Source organism: Alligator sinensis, unplaced genomic scaffold, assembly GCF_000455745.1.
Source record: "Alligator sinensis unplaced genomic scaffold, ASM45574v1 scaffold125_1, whole genome shotgun sequence".
NCBI lineage: Eukaryota > Metazoa > Chordata > Crocodylia > Alligatoridae > Alligator > Alligator sinensis.
The window spans coordinates 3,664,106-3,676,133 of record NW_005841893.1 but is presented as its reverse complement, the minus strand read 5'-3'; the positions used below and the strand labels follow the sequence as shown (position 1 = coordinate 3,676,133).

The 12,028-nt window shown below is 42.3% G+C and overlaps 1 protein-coding gene across 3 annotated transcripts in view; it reads right to left on the bottom strand.

The window, feature by feature from the left end:
- The window catches only part of MMRN1 (multimerin 1), a 65,833-nt gene that overhangs the window by 26,687 nt on the left and 27,118 nt on the right, over positions 1–12,028 (bottom strand). For 2 of the 3 annotated variants that reach the window (XM_014517131.2, XM_014517132.2), the window contains exons 2-3: positions 10,926–11,045; positions 5,901–6,007 (exon numbers count right to left, since the gene is read on the bottom strand). In XM_014517131.2, coding sequence (XP_014372617.2) covers positions 5,901–6,007; positions 10,926–11,045 — 227 coding nt within the window. Of the gene's footprint in view, positions 1–5,900; positions 6,011–10,925; positions 11,046–12,028 lie in introns of all 3 variants that reach the window. The other variant, XM_014517130.2, reaches the window with a different exon arrangement.

Here is a 12,028-nt window from a genome sequence, read left to right as displayed (position 1 = left end):
CAGACAACAGGTTTTTCATGCAATCTTATCTTTCATCCTCCCTGTTAAATCAAATAATTTGTTCCCTGCTTCAGACACCTTGAAGGATTCCTGATTCCTTACAGCTTTCTAGTTAGGCCTCTATTATAGCTGAAGGGCCTGAGTCATAAGCTGGGAACAAAAAGGCTGGCAGTTCAAGTCTGGGTATGTGTAAGTGATCTTGGGAAGAGCATCTTCACAGACAGGCTTGCTAACCTAGTGAGGAGGGCTTTAAACTAGGTTTGCTGAGGGATAGAGACCAAAGCCCTAAGATAAGTGAGAAACCTGGAGGCAGAGAAAGCAAGAAGGGGAAATAGTGGAAGTGCTCTGATACTTCCTGAGAAATCAGTGCAATGAGCTAGTCACCTCAGCTGCCTGTATCAAATGCACAGAGCTTGGGAAACAAGTAGGAAGAACTGGAAGTCCTTTCACAGTCACAGAACTATGATGTGATTGTTATGCGCCCTTGTTGCAAAGAAGGCTAATGGCATACTGGGCTGTATTGGTAGGAGTGTTGCCAGTAGGTCAAGGGAAGTGATTATTCCCCTCTATTCAGCACTGGTGAGGCAACATATGGAGTACTGTGTCCAGTTTTGGCACAGTAAGGATATGGACAAATTGGAGAAAGTCCAGCGGAGTGCAACAAAAAGGGTGAGGGGGTTTGGGGACATGACTTATGAAGACAGGCTGAGGGAATGGGGCTTATTTAGTCTAGACAAGAGGAGACTGAGGGGAGATTTAATAGCAGCCTTCAACTACCTGAAGGGTGGTTCAAAAGAGGATGGAGCTAGACTGTCCTCAGTGGTGGCAGATAACAGAACAAGGAGCAATGCTCTGACGTTGCAGCAAGGGGAGTTTTGGTTAGATATTGGGAAAAACTTTTTCACTAGGAGGGTAGTAAAACACTGGAACAGGTTACCCAGAGAGGTGAAGCTCCATTCTTGGAGGTTTTCAAGACCTGGCTAGACAAAGCCTTGGCTGGGATGATCTAGTTGGGGATGATATTGCTTTGACCGGGGGGTTGGATTAGATGACCTCCTAAGGTCTCTTCCAGCCATAATTTTCTATGTCCTTTTTACAGTTTGGGGAATCAGCTCTGTCCCTTCAAGGTTATTTCACTAATGTTTTAAAGGGTCAAATTCATTTAATACTTCTGACCATAGGAATTTCCAGATTGGATCAGGCCAGTTACTCCACTAGTCCAGTATCTACCTATTAGCCACTAAACCTGTTTCATCTTGTTCTGAAAGAACTATCTTGAGGGATAAGAGGGTACTTAAGTTTCTCACTTATTTAGTCATTGGTCTCTTTGCTGACAGCACCAATAAGGATGCCATATTTTGGTGGTTGGGTAGACACTTGATTGAAACTACTATTAGTATTTCCCAGAGGAAAGCTAATAGCCACTCTAGGGGATAACCTCTTGTTTTCTTTTTCATTCCATGTTAGCAGGGAAACAACAAGGTATTCAAAGCTAGAACTTAGTCACTCTTGCTTTTAATATTGCGCAAACAAATTTTGCAGGTCAAAATGAAGTCAATACTGCAAAGATGGCATCTAAAGCTGCCTCAGGAAATCAAGTTGTCCTGGAATCCGTATTTAGGCATGTTACATAAAACAAAAGCCTGTCATTTAAAAGTGCTGAGCAATCAGTGCTTTCTACAAACTCCTGGGGGACCTATTGAATGCTCAGCACTTTAATACAGGGTAACTTACTTTGCAGTCGAACAGTCGGTGTCTGTCTTTGAACGTATTGGCCCAGATGTATAATACATTGTTCCATGTATTTTTAAATACATAAAGCATGAAATTGTTTTCAGAAAGTACTAAAAATATGGAAATTGCTCTTTTCCTCTGAATACATTTTTGATGAAGCAGGAGCAGCTGAAGGGGAATCACTGTGGGAAGCTCCATAGTTTCATTAAATGAATCTTCCCCTTCTTCCTCCTAATCCTTCTGACAGTTTTGTGTTTAAATCAGCATTGCTGCCCTTTGTGTTTTGTTTTTTTTTTTCCAGGGTGCTGTAGCCTCCCTGCTTCTGTTCAGAACATTTTAGAGCCATCTGCTGGAAAAACGATATTACTGCAGAGTTAAGAGTAAACAGCAGTTACCATCCTATGAGCAAAACTGAGGATACCTTGGGCATAGGCATGCCTCCAGACCACACTAGGAAGGGCTACAGTGAAGCTCACTACAACCACTTCATGATTGCAGTCCCTGGAAATAGATGCAATCTACAGTTGCCTGAGAGAAGAGAGTGTATGCCAGTAAACTCACAGGGGTACATGTTGGCATACTCCTAGCATTACTCTGAGGTGGCTGCATTGTGAGCATTTCTTGCATCAGTACTGCAGAATGATCTGTGCCTTACTCTGGTGCCTCACTTCGATGCAGTCTGGATACAGACTATACATGAAGTGAAATGGTTCGGAGGGACTCAGTTGAGTTCAGACACATGCAGCCAGCCTTTCACTGCAACACTCCATTTGAAAGCAACATTTACGAGGATGTTATTTTTCCTTTCCAGGCATAGTCTGTGGAGACTGTAAATAGCAACCATTTGTATGGAGGCTTTGCAGAATTGGACTTGTGAAATTTTGTAAATAGAAGAGAATAAAATTCAAAATTTTAGTCTCACAGGAAGTTCAAATATTTGAACAATGTTTTCATCCTGAGTTGGGAAAAAAAGTTGAAATGTAGAAATTCTCCATGGAATGAAATCTTTCATAGGATTTCAATTCAGAAAGGGTAAAACCTTTCATTTAGCCAACATTGTACAAAAGGAAATATTTCATACTTCCTGAATCAAAATATTTCATTTTTGTTTATGTCATTTAGAGTCAGATCACCATTAAACTGCATACTCCAATAATGCCACATTGGCTCCTGAGAGTTTTAATTCAGCATACCAATAGCCCCATTATTCCCTTTCAGCCAGACTCCCTGGTCAAATTATATCCCCCCCATTCATCTGTATCCATGTGATGTCCAGGATGCACTGCCTTACTTGGTCAGGGAAGAGACAGTGTTGCATCATGGGATACAAAACAGGAAGTTGTGATGTGGACATCTGACTCTCTTTGCTGGTTGTTTTACCATACCTGACACAGTTACCTATACACCCATCTCCAACTAAGACTACCACTCAGTTTATGCTCGATGACACACTTACTGCACAGTTGACTAATTAACTATGCAGTAAATGTCTCAACATCTACACATGTGCCCCTATTAGGGCACACAGAATTAATAAATGCTGTGGCAAGGTATTTTACAAGCTCTACCCTGCTGCAGAGTTTGTTAGTAAAATACAAACGCTACCCTGCTGCAGAGTTTTTTCATGCACAGCAGCTCATGTGTAGACGCTGCTCTGGCTGCCTGGGGCACAGAGTGTTTCAGTGCAGGAAAAGCCAGGAGGCTGCCCCTGAGCTGAAGCCCCCTTGTGCCTCAGCCAGCCACTCTACAGCATGTGAAGCCTGGTTGGTGAGCCCAGGAGCAAAGAACTCTGGGGCAAGAAGTGCTGGAGATTATTCATGCACATTAATTGCACGTGTAGATGTGCCCAGATAGTAATACATTTAGCTCACTATGGCTAGGGACAGATATCACACACAAACTAGTGTAAGTGGTTGGAAACTGGTCTAATCTTGTAAAAGAACTGAAGTTCACTGCACACAGACTGGTTTCAAAATGGCCCAAACCAGTTTAAGATAGACCTGGATGGATGTAGTATCAGATGTATATAATTTGGGTTGAACCCATCTACCAAACTTCTGTCCCAGATCTCTTCCTGACACAAGTTACATCTCAGTCCCCCGGCAACCCAGAATGCATTTCATCCTGCTGCTAACCCCTGCCTTGCGAATCAGGCAGGCTAGCCTCTGCCACAGTTGTCTGCTCCAGCTGAGCCCCTGTCCCTGGCTGTCACAGAGCTGAGGCAGTCTCCCCAGCCCAGCTGGTGGCAGCAGATGGGTGGACAGGAGCGGGGACAGACCCCTGCTCTGGCCCTGGCTCCCACCAGCTGGGGTCTGCATGGGCTTTCCCCTTGTCTGGAGCATGGCTCTGCTGCTGCAGCTCTACCCCATTGCCAGCCCCCCTCCGTCCCTCCCCACCTCTTAGCTCTGACAGAGAGTGGACTGGGTCTACAAGGGTCTGCACAGCATGGGCAGGGGGGGAAGGGGAAAGGCCCTAAGGTGGACAAGCATGCACATGGACAAGTTTTAGAGAGGCTACCCAGAGGACTCTGCATCTTGTGAGGAGGACCATAGAACAGTGCCTTACAGGAGCTTTCTCCGCAGCTAGGGAGAGACATTGTCCCCTGGCTCTTTCAGATTCATTGGCAAACACCTCCACATGGAATGTGGGTAACAGTGGCAACAGTTTGCTAGTGGTCCACTCTCTTTGGAGAAAGGATTCTGAGGCATAGAAGGGAAATGCTTTGTGCTTACACCCTGCCTTTCATCCATGGCTCTGGAAGTTTTCTACAAGCATCAATTCATTCATCTCAATATTCTCCATTTTTATCTGGATAAAACTAGGTATAGAAAGATTTAGTGTTTTTCAAAGGTCTGCAACAGGATAGTGGAAGATCTAGGAATAGAACCCAGAACGGATTCCAAATCACTTGCTGTACCTTCCCAGAAAACACTCATAGCCATTTTATTATACAAATGAACAATGAATAGGACTCTAGACTTTTTTCCTCCTCAGCTTTCCTATGTTCCCTTAATGTTGCATCAGTTACTTCAGTTACATTCTGTCTCTTTTTTATGCCTATATTTTATCTACTGTCATTAGCTTTTATATATATTCAAAAAAAATGCAAACCCAGGTAACATATCAAATCCAAGCTTGGGATGTACATTTTGGTGACTGATCAGGCCACATTTGACCCTGACTCATTTACCAGTAATAGAAATGAGACTTCCATGCCTGCTGGCGTTCTAGCTCTTCAGTATTAAGAGTTTCCTCTTCTGGATGTGAATAGCAGCGATTTCTCTACATTCCTCTACATCAATTTTTAATCACAGTCTCTACTCTTCCAGTGTTGATTGAATTCTCTATCACAGCTAATGGCCTTTCTTGCAATATTCATTCATTTAAAATATGTATGCTGATGCCATATCTTATTTTTCAAGGGCAGCTTGTTTAAGACCAGGGGCAAAGTAATAGCAGTTATACAGATGTTAAACTACAGTGCTTTGCCATATGTTTGATCACTAGGGCAATGGTAAAACTCTGCATTCTCTATCTAAAAAGGGCATAGTTATATACAGAACATGCATATACCCTGTGTGGCTTTTTATGAAAGTCAGTCATGTTCAATCTTGTTACTACTGAAGTTGATGATAAAATTTCCCTTGATTTGAGGAAGAAACAGGATTGGGCAGCTTATTTTATCTTTTTCCCAGCTATCTGCCTTTGACTAGAAAAGGGGTGACCCTGCTATATGTATTCAGGAGAAGACCTTGATATAATATTCCCATGATGACAATATTGCATGCCTAACCCCGCTCTCCCATTAAAAGGTCAGGCAATCAGGGGTAGTGAAGCATTTAATACAGACTCCAGATTATTGCTAAATAGAATCATAATTAAGATTTCATAAGAAGTTTTCTTTAAATAGGGTGGAGGAGAGAAGAGGTCACTTTATTTATTTATTCAATTATTTTTCAAAATTACATGACAGGGGCAGCAAAAACAATAAAGCAATTTCTGCAAATTTTTACCCCAGTCTGCACTTTCCCTGATTATAATAAACTTCAGATCCTATTCTAGCAGAATGAACTTGACTGATAATCATCTGAGCCATTTACTTTTGAATCAGATTGTCTGCTTATCTTTCCAAACTGAATTTTTTCATATCTGTACAAATTGCATACCTTTGGGCTGACAGTTTTGTCCACTGTACCCAGGGCAGCACTTCCATTCCAACGATGTCACAATTTTATGTTTGATTCTGTAAACCTGATAGGTTGTTGTCTGTGATCTGCTGAGCAAGAAGATTTAAAAAATCAACCATTCTGAGTCTGTCTCAGATCACTGGATATGATCCTGGAAGATAAATCTGTGATAAACCTATTATGATGAACAATAACATAGCTCAATATTCTTTATAACTCCATGAGGGTGAAAATAAAAGCAAACAAACAACCAAACACTTTTATATTTTAAAATTAACTGTAGATTTGGGTGCTGCAGTTTTTGAGTACTCAGCTTGAGACACCTTAAATGGGTCTGATTTTCATGAGATGGGTACTCATTTTTCGAAAGATTCGAGTTGCTTTAAGATCTATGAAACTGGGAACTTAATCCAGAATTCAAAATCTCTAGTTATTATGGCAGATTTTAGCCATGATGTATACAATACTGTGTGCAATGAAACAAATGATTAAAATGAAATCCCAGACCCATTGTAATCTATGCTAAACTCCCAGGATTTTATTTCAAGTCTTTTTTCTCTTTTTGTTCATGCAAACCACTTATTGATCAAAGCCAGAGTATAAACTCTTGCCTATTGAGAACAGGGTTTCACAGGCAAAATGAGAGCATTTTTTGTGTATTTAAATATCTCCTATAAAAAGTCACCACACTGATGCAATTATACCACAACAAAACAGCTCATCTTTGCTTTCTCACTGGCTGTACACACAAAAGCTGGTTGCTGGTATGCACAAGGACACACTGTAAATTGTGTAAGGATTTATTCTGAAGTAAGAAAGATTATGTCTAGTCCTAAAAGATGGACATAGTCAGGAATAAGCAACCATATAAACTTATGGTGTTTGAAAGGCTAGTTCTGGTTCCAAAATATTCATTTCCAGCTATTCTTTCCGGGCCCCAGGGCCCCATTTACATTTCTAGTACCTTAGATGCACACATGGATGCTTCTCAGAGACCACCTTGCAACTTGGCTTCTAGCTATTTTTTGTTTCCACCATCCCTAAAACTATTTATTTTTTCCCCACAAAAGGAAGCTAAGAGGATGGGGAGCAGATATTGTCCACTCTGAAATTACTGGGATTCTGTTTTCCTATCCAACATTGAAACATTCGTGTTTTCAGAGCATTTTTCTCTGTTTAGCAACTCAGAGTTGATTTTCTAGTAGAGATTGCATAATATTTGAGTAAGGACATGAGCTCAGCTCCCTCAAGGCACTGACTAAGATGGAAAACCTTATGGATTAGCAGAAGAAAGTTCTAGAGGGCACTTGGCGAAGAGGAGAGGAAGTTGGGAAAAGGAAACCTACAAGCCAATCTTAGAGTCAGTTGAAGATGCATATAACTATTTAATTATGATGCCTTGGTTTGTATCTTTGCTAAGAATTGTCCTTGGTATATGGGAAGATAGAGCTAATCTCCAGTCCTCTTTTACCATGCTAAAAAACCCCAAAATAAAGGGATTATTTTGGTTATGCTGAATAAAAACTCCTGTAGTAAAGAATGATAAACAACCCTACTGATCACTATTGTTGGCACTGGATTTGGACCCAGCCCCTATGCCTTTGTTCCATGTGAGCACAACCCTCAGACTGACCACACCACCTGCCAGTTGATAGTAGGTGAGTTTATTGATACAGAGTAAGAACACAAAAGCAACAATACAAACAACAAGCAATTCTATATCTACCAATCCTAGGTCTGTCATCAGTCACAGTACATCTGACCAGGATGCAGGCTCCACTGAGGCTGTCTGTCTTAGGTGTCAGCAGTCTGGAGGTGGGAAGCTGAGGCCCACAGCCCCACTCTGGTAGGGTGCATGAGATGGGCTGCTGGTATGCCCTCAGTCCATGGTGGCCTCGGGGACCCTTCCCAGGGAACGGGGGTGGGGATAGGGACTCCTCTCAGGGTGGAAAAGGAGGAAGAATGGGGAGGGACGGAAAGGAAGAGAAGGAGAGACAGCAAGGTGGGACAGGAGGGACCAGGAGGAAGAGAGAGAGGGACAGGGAGGAAGAGAAGGAGGAATGAGAAGGAGCAGGGAGGGACCCTTTGTTACTCTCAAGTCTCTGCTTCTGTATTCTCCTCCCCCCATGATGACTCCTGATGAATCTTCACACATGGCTATCTCTGGTTGGCCATCTCTTTGTGGTCGCATGTCCACGTAGTCTTCTGGGCCTTCTAATTTGGTCTGTTCCCCCAAAACTGGGGCTCAGCCCCCCCTGCTGCTCTGGGGCCTTGTAGCTGGTGTCACTTATTTCATGTTTTGGGACAGTATGGTACATACTTCCTTGATTCCCAGGCTGTTTTCTAGACTATGTGTCCTTGTTGTGTTAGACAACCTGTATGCTTTGAAGGCTGTGATCTTGTGTTATGGTACGCCCCACTCAGTTCTCTGGCTGTGTCCATCTGTTGACCTTGTCATGCTAGACAGCCTGACTGCTTCCAGGGCTGTGAGACACATTGTGTGTGAAACCCAGACTCTTAGAAATCCAATTAACCCCTGCTGCCCAACTTGACCCCTTATAATGCATATATCTATACCTATAAGCTAATTCCCCAAAAACAGACTTTTAAATACCATTTTTAAGCTAACAACTGTACAAGATAATATTAAGTTATGAAGTCCAGGAACTGTGAAGATAATTTTGCCGTAAGAATTCTTCAACCCTTTGTACAGAAGCATGACCCCTATATAAATCATTGCAAGACAAAGTTTGTGAATAAATCCAACTAGTTTGTGTCAGAAAGGTTAGGTACAGACATTCAAAAAGCCTGAGGCAGAATTGATCTAAGATATGTGGTTTCCTGTAAATGGCACAGGCTAGATCAGTAGTGAACAGAGCACACATTCACTTTTTGGTGGGAGGGGTACAAACCTTACACCGGGTTCTGCAATGTTTAAACCAATCTGTGTGTGCTGAAATACTGTTCTGTTACAGGTATAGGCTGGTTTTGTGTGCTGAACTGTTCTGTTACATGTATAGACCAGTGTAGTGGACTCTATGATGCGGGAGCTACAGCCCAATGGCTAAGAGACTGAGTGATTAGGACACTGCCTCCAGAGTTCTGGCCAGCTGACTGTAATAATTAACTAGCTCAGTGGGAGTTAATAGGCTTCCACAGAGAGAGACTACAAACATTGTCACTTATGTCTGCACCCAGAGAGGGAGCTGAACATGAGAGTGACAGGGAGACTGTGGAGCAGAAGAGTAAGCCTGAGCCTGGATATACTTCCTGCATCAGAGGGAAGCATGTGTGCAAGAATGGAGGACTGGTGCTGAGGAGGAGAGAGAGCAGGTGGGTCAGCTGATAGGTAAGCCCTGAGCACCTTCTCAGGAGCGCCTCTCCCTGAGCTTATAGGCTAGGGACAGGTATTCAAAAAGCCTAAGCCTGAATTGATTCAATCCTTGCAGGTTAGTTTAACCTGGCTAGGCAAATCAGTTTTGTAATCAGACAGACAACCCAGAAATGCAGGCATATGCCTGCAGTGGCTCAGGCCAGAAGCTGGGTGATGCTACAGCAGCCCTACCTTCCCTTTCACAATACTAAGCTTAGGCCAGGCATGGCCAGGCTCTAGCGGGATGCTCCAATTAGCCCAGCAGGGAATTCATAACAGTGTTTATCAACCCCAAACTCAGTGTTTATCCCCCCATTAAGAAAAAAACAGAGGGACATTACCAGCTACCTGTTGATTCTGCCTGTTGATTCAGCACGGACCATAGCCCGCATGTGGTCTGCTAGCTAATACACAGACACCTCCTCAGCAAGGCAGAGGGGAATGGGGAATTCCTGCTTAGCAGGGAGTGGTGAGGGCATGGGGGAAGCATCCCTCAGTCTCTGGAGCTGCAGCCAGGGAGCAGAGGGGAGGGGCCAGCCCTGCTGTGGAACAGACAGTCACACCCAGACCAGAGAGCATGCCAGGATGCTGGGGTGTCTGGTTTATCTTAAATCAGCAAGGGGCCTGGGACAGATGTTGCATAAACTGGTTTAAGCCAAGTCAGTTAAATCTGATACTACATTCAACCAGGTTTATCTCAAACCTGTTTCAGCCATTTTCAAACTGGTTTGTGTGAACTGAACTTCTGTTCTGTTACAGGTTTAAACCAGTTTCTGATCACTTTAACTGGCTTATGTATAATGTCTGTCCCTAGCCATAGAGACATGTGAGTTTAAGCAAAGATTGTGTGCTGTCAGAGGGAAACTGACTGAGAAATTAGATAACTATGGGGTATATTTGCTTGCACTGCTAAGTGTATATGTGGGTCCCTGTCCAGAGGGAGTTTGCCCAGGGAAATAGGGACAACAAATAGCTGAGTGGAACTTCAAACAAACTGCAATAGACTGTGTGAGTGAAGTGATTTCCCTGAACCAGCTACAACTGATTTACAGTCACTTACACTGGTAAAAGTACAATACCTAGCCAAAATGTTCTCCCTGTGAACTCTAAAATGCAATTTAGTTTTACTCTGAAATTTTGGCCCACTTTCACAAGAGATATAATATTGTATTGTATCTCTCATTATTCCCTCCAACCTGCTGAGCTCAGACTGTAGGAGTAAAGGCTTGTCTTTACAGACAATAAGGATTAAGCTGGATTTAAAGCAGAATATTTATTCCTGATCAAAATCCTATTTTGGAATGAACAGTTATAGATGTGGTCCCTCCCTAGGCTCCAGATCCCAAGTAGATGGAAATGTAGTGAGCCTAGGCACCTAATTCTGAGTTCTGAATTCTGCTTTAGGGGATAGAAGTTTTAAAGCAAGGTGTCTCTGTGCCTGACCTGTGGGTTGTTCATATTTTCTTGGCTCTGGCCATTAGGTCTATAACTAGGGCAGAGTGAACAGATGAAGCTTGAATATCCATCTCTTGTTCATATTGACAATGTTTTTGAAGTCATGCTTTTATTAATTCTCTAAATGTTTCTATTTAAAGCTCATGCAAATCCTGTTTTCTTATAGCATTGCCCACCTGACACCACAACCTCCAGTTATCCAGGTACATGGCTTCCCTCTGCCTGATGAAAAGGTTTCCAGGTTGTCTATTACCACAGTAGGTAAGAGTCTGGTATGGACATATGCACACCAGTTCCTGTATAAAAAAAGAGGGAGCAAAATCAGTTTACACATTTAATCAAAACTGTTACATAAAAAAGCCTATTTCAAAATAGGACAGAAGCACAATTCTCCATGATTCTTCTAATTAAGCTGCAGGACCAGGATACACAAGGTCTGGGTTCAGTTCTAGGACCTGTCACAAACTTCCTGTGTTACCTGTGACCAATCATTTAATCTTTGTGCCTTGGGGTTCCTCACTGGCAAAATGGGAATGATGATCATTTTCTCAATCTCTTCTTACACACACATGTATTATCAACCCAGCTCCAGAACTAGCATCTTAGAATGGTCTGGAAAAAGTAGAAACCATAAACACAATATAACAGTACTTATTTAAATCTACAGTAGTATCATTTACCTCAGAGAAATCCCTTTTGCAATTAAACCCATGCAAATGGAACCAATGGTGCTAGCCACGAAGAAGAATAAGACAAGCAAGCCCAACTGGCTTTGTTTATACAGGTCCTGATGTTTCATCCTAATTAGGTTGAATAGTATTTTATGTGCAGTCCCAATGAAATGGGTGAGGCAACCCATGGAGCAATGATCTATTGACTAAAGGTAATGGAATGAGGCCCTCTGTCTTTTTGTTACATGCACCACATTATGCAGCACCAGGACACAGACACATTGCTTAATTATTGAAGAATGTACTCTATAAGGGAGTTTTTTGTGTCATTTCTTTGATCTTATTCCCCTCACTCACTGCATGCTTCCTTGGGAGTTTACATTAAGATAACATTTCTTTTTAATTGGGATGTAAAAACTCTATGCCTTTGAATGAAGGTCTATTTATATTCTTTTCCTAGGTCTGGGACTTGTATCTTTTTTTTCCTTTACATGCCAGTTTTCAAATTGAAAAAATAAATATTGGACAAGGATAAATGCAGCCCTCACTTGTCAACGTAAAGTGTAAATGCATCTCCTTTTTACCAGGTGCAGATCAGGAAGAACTGT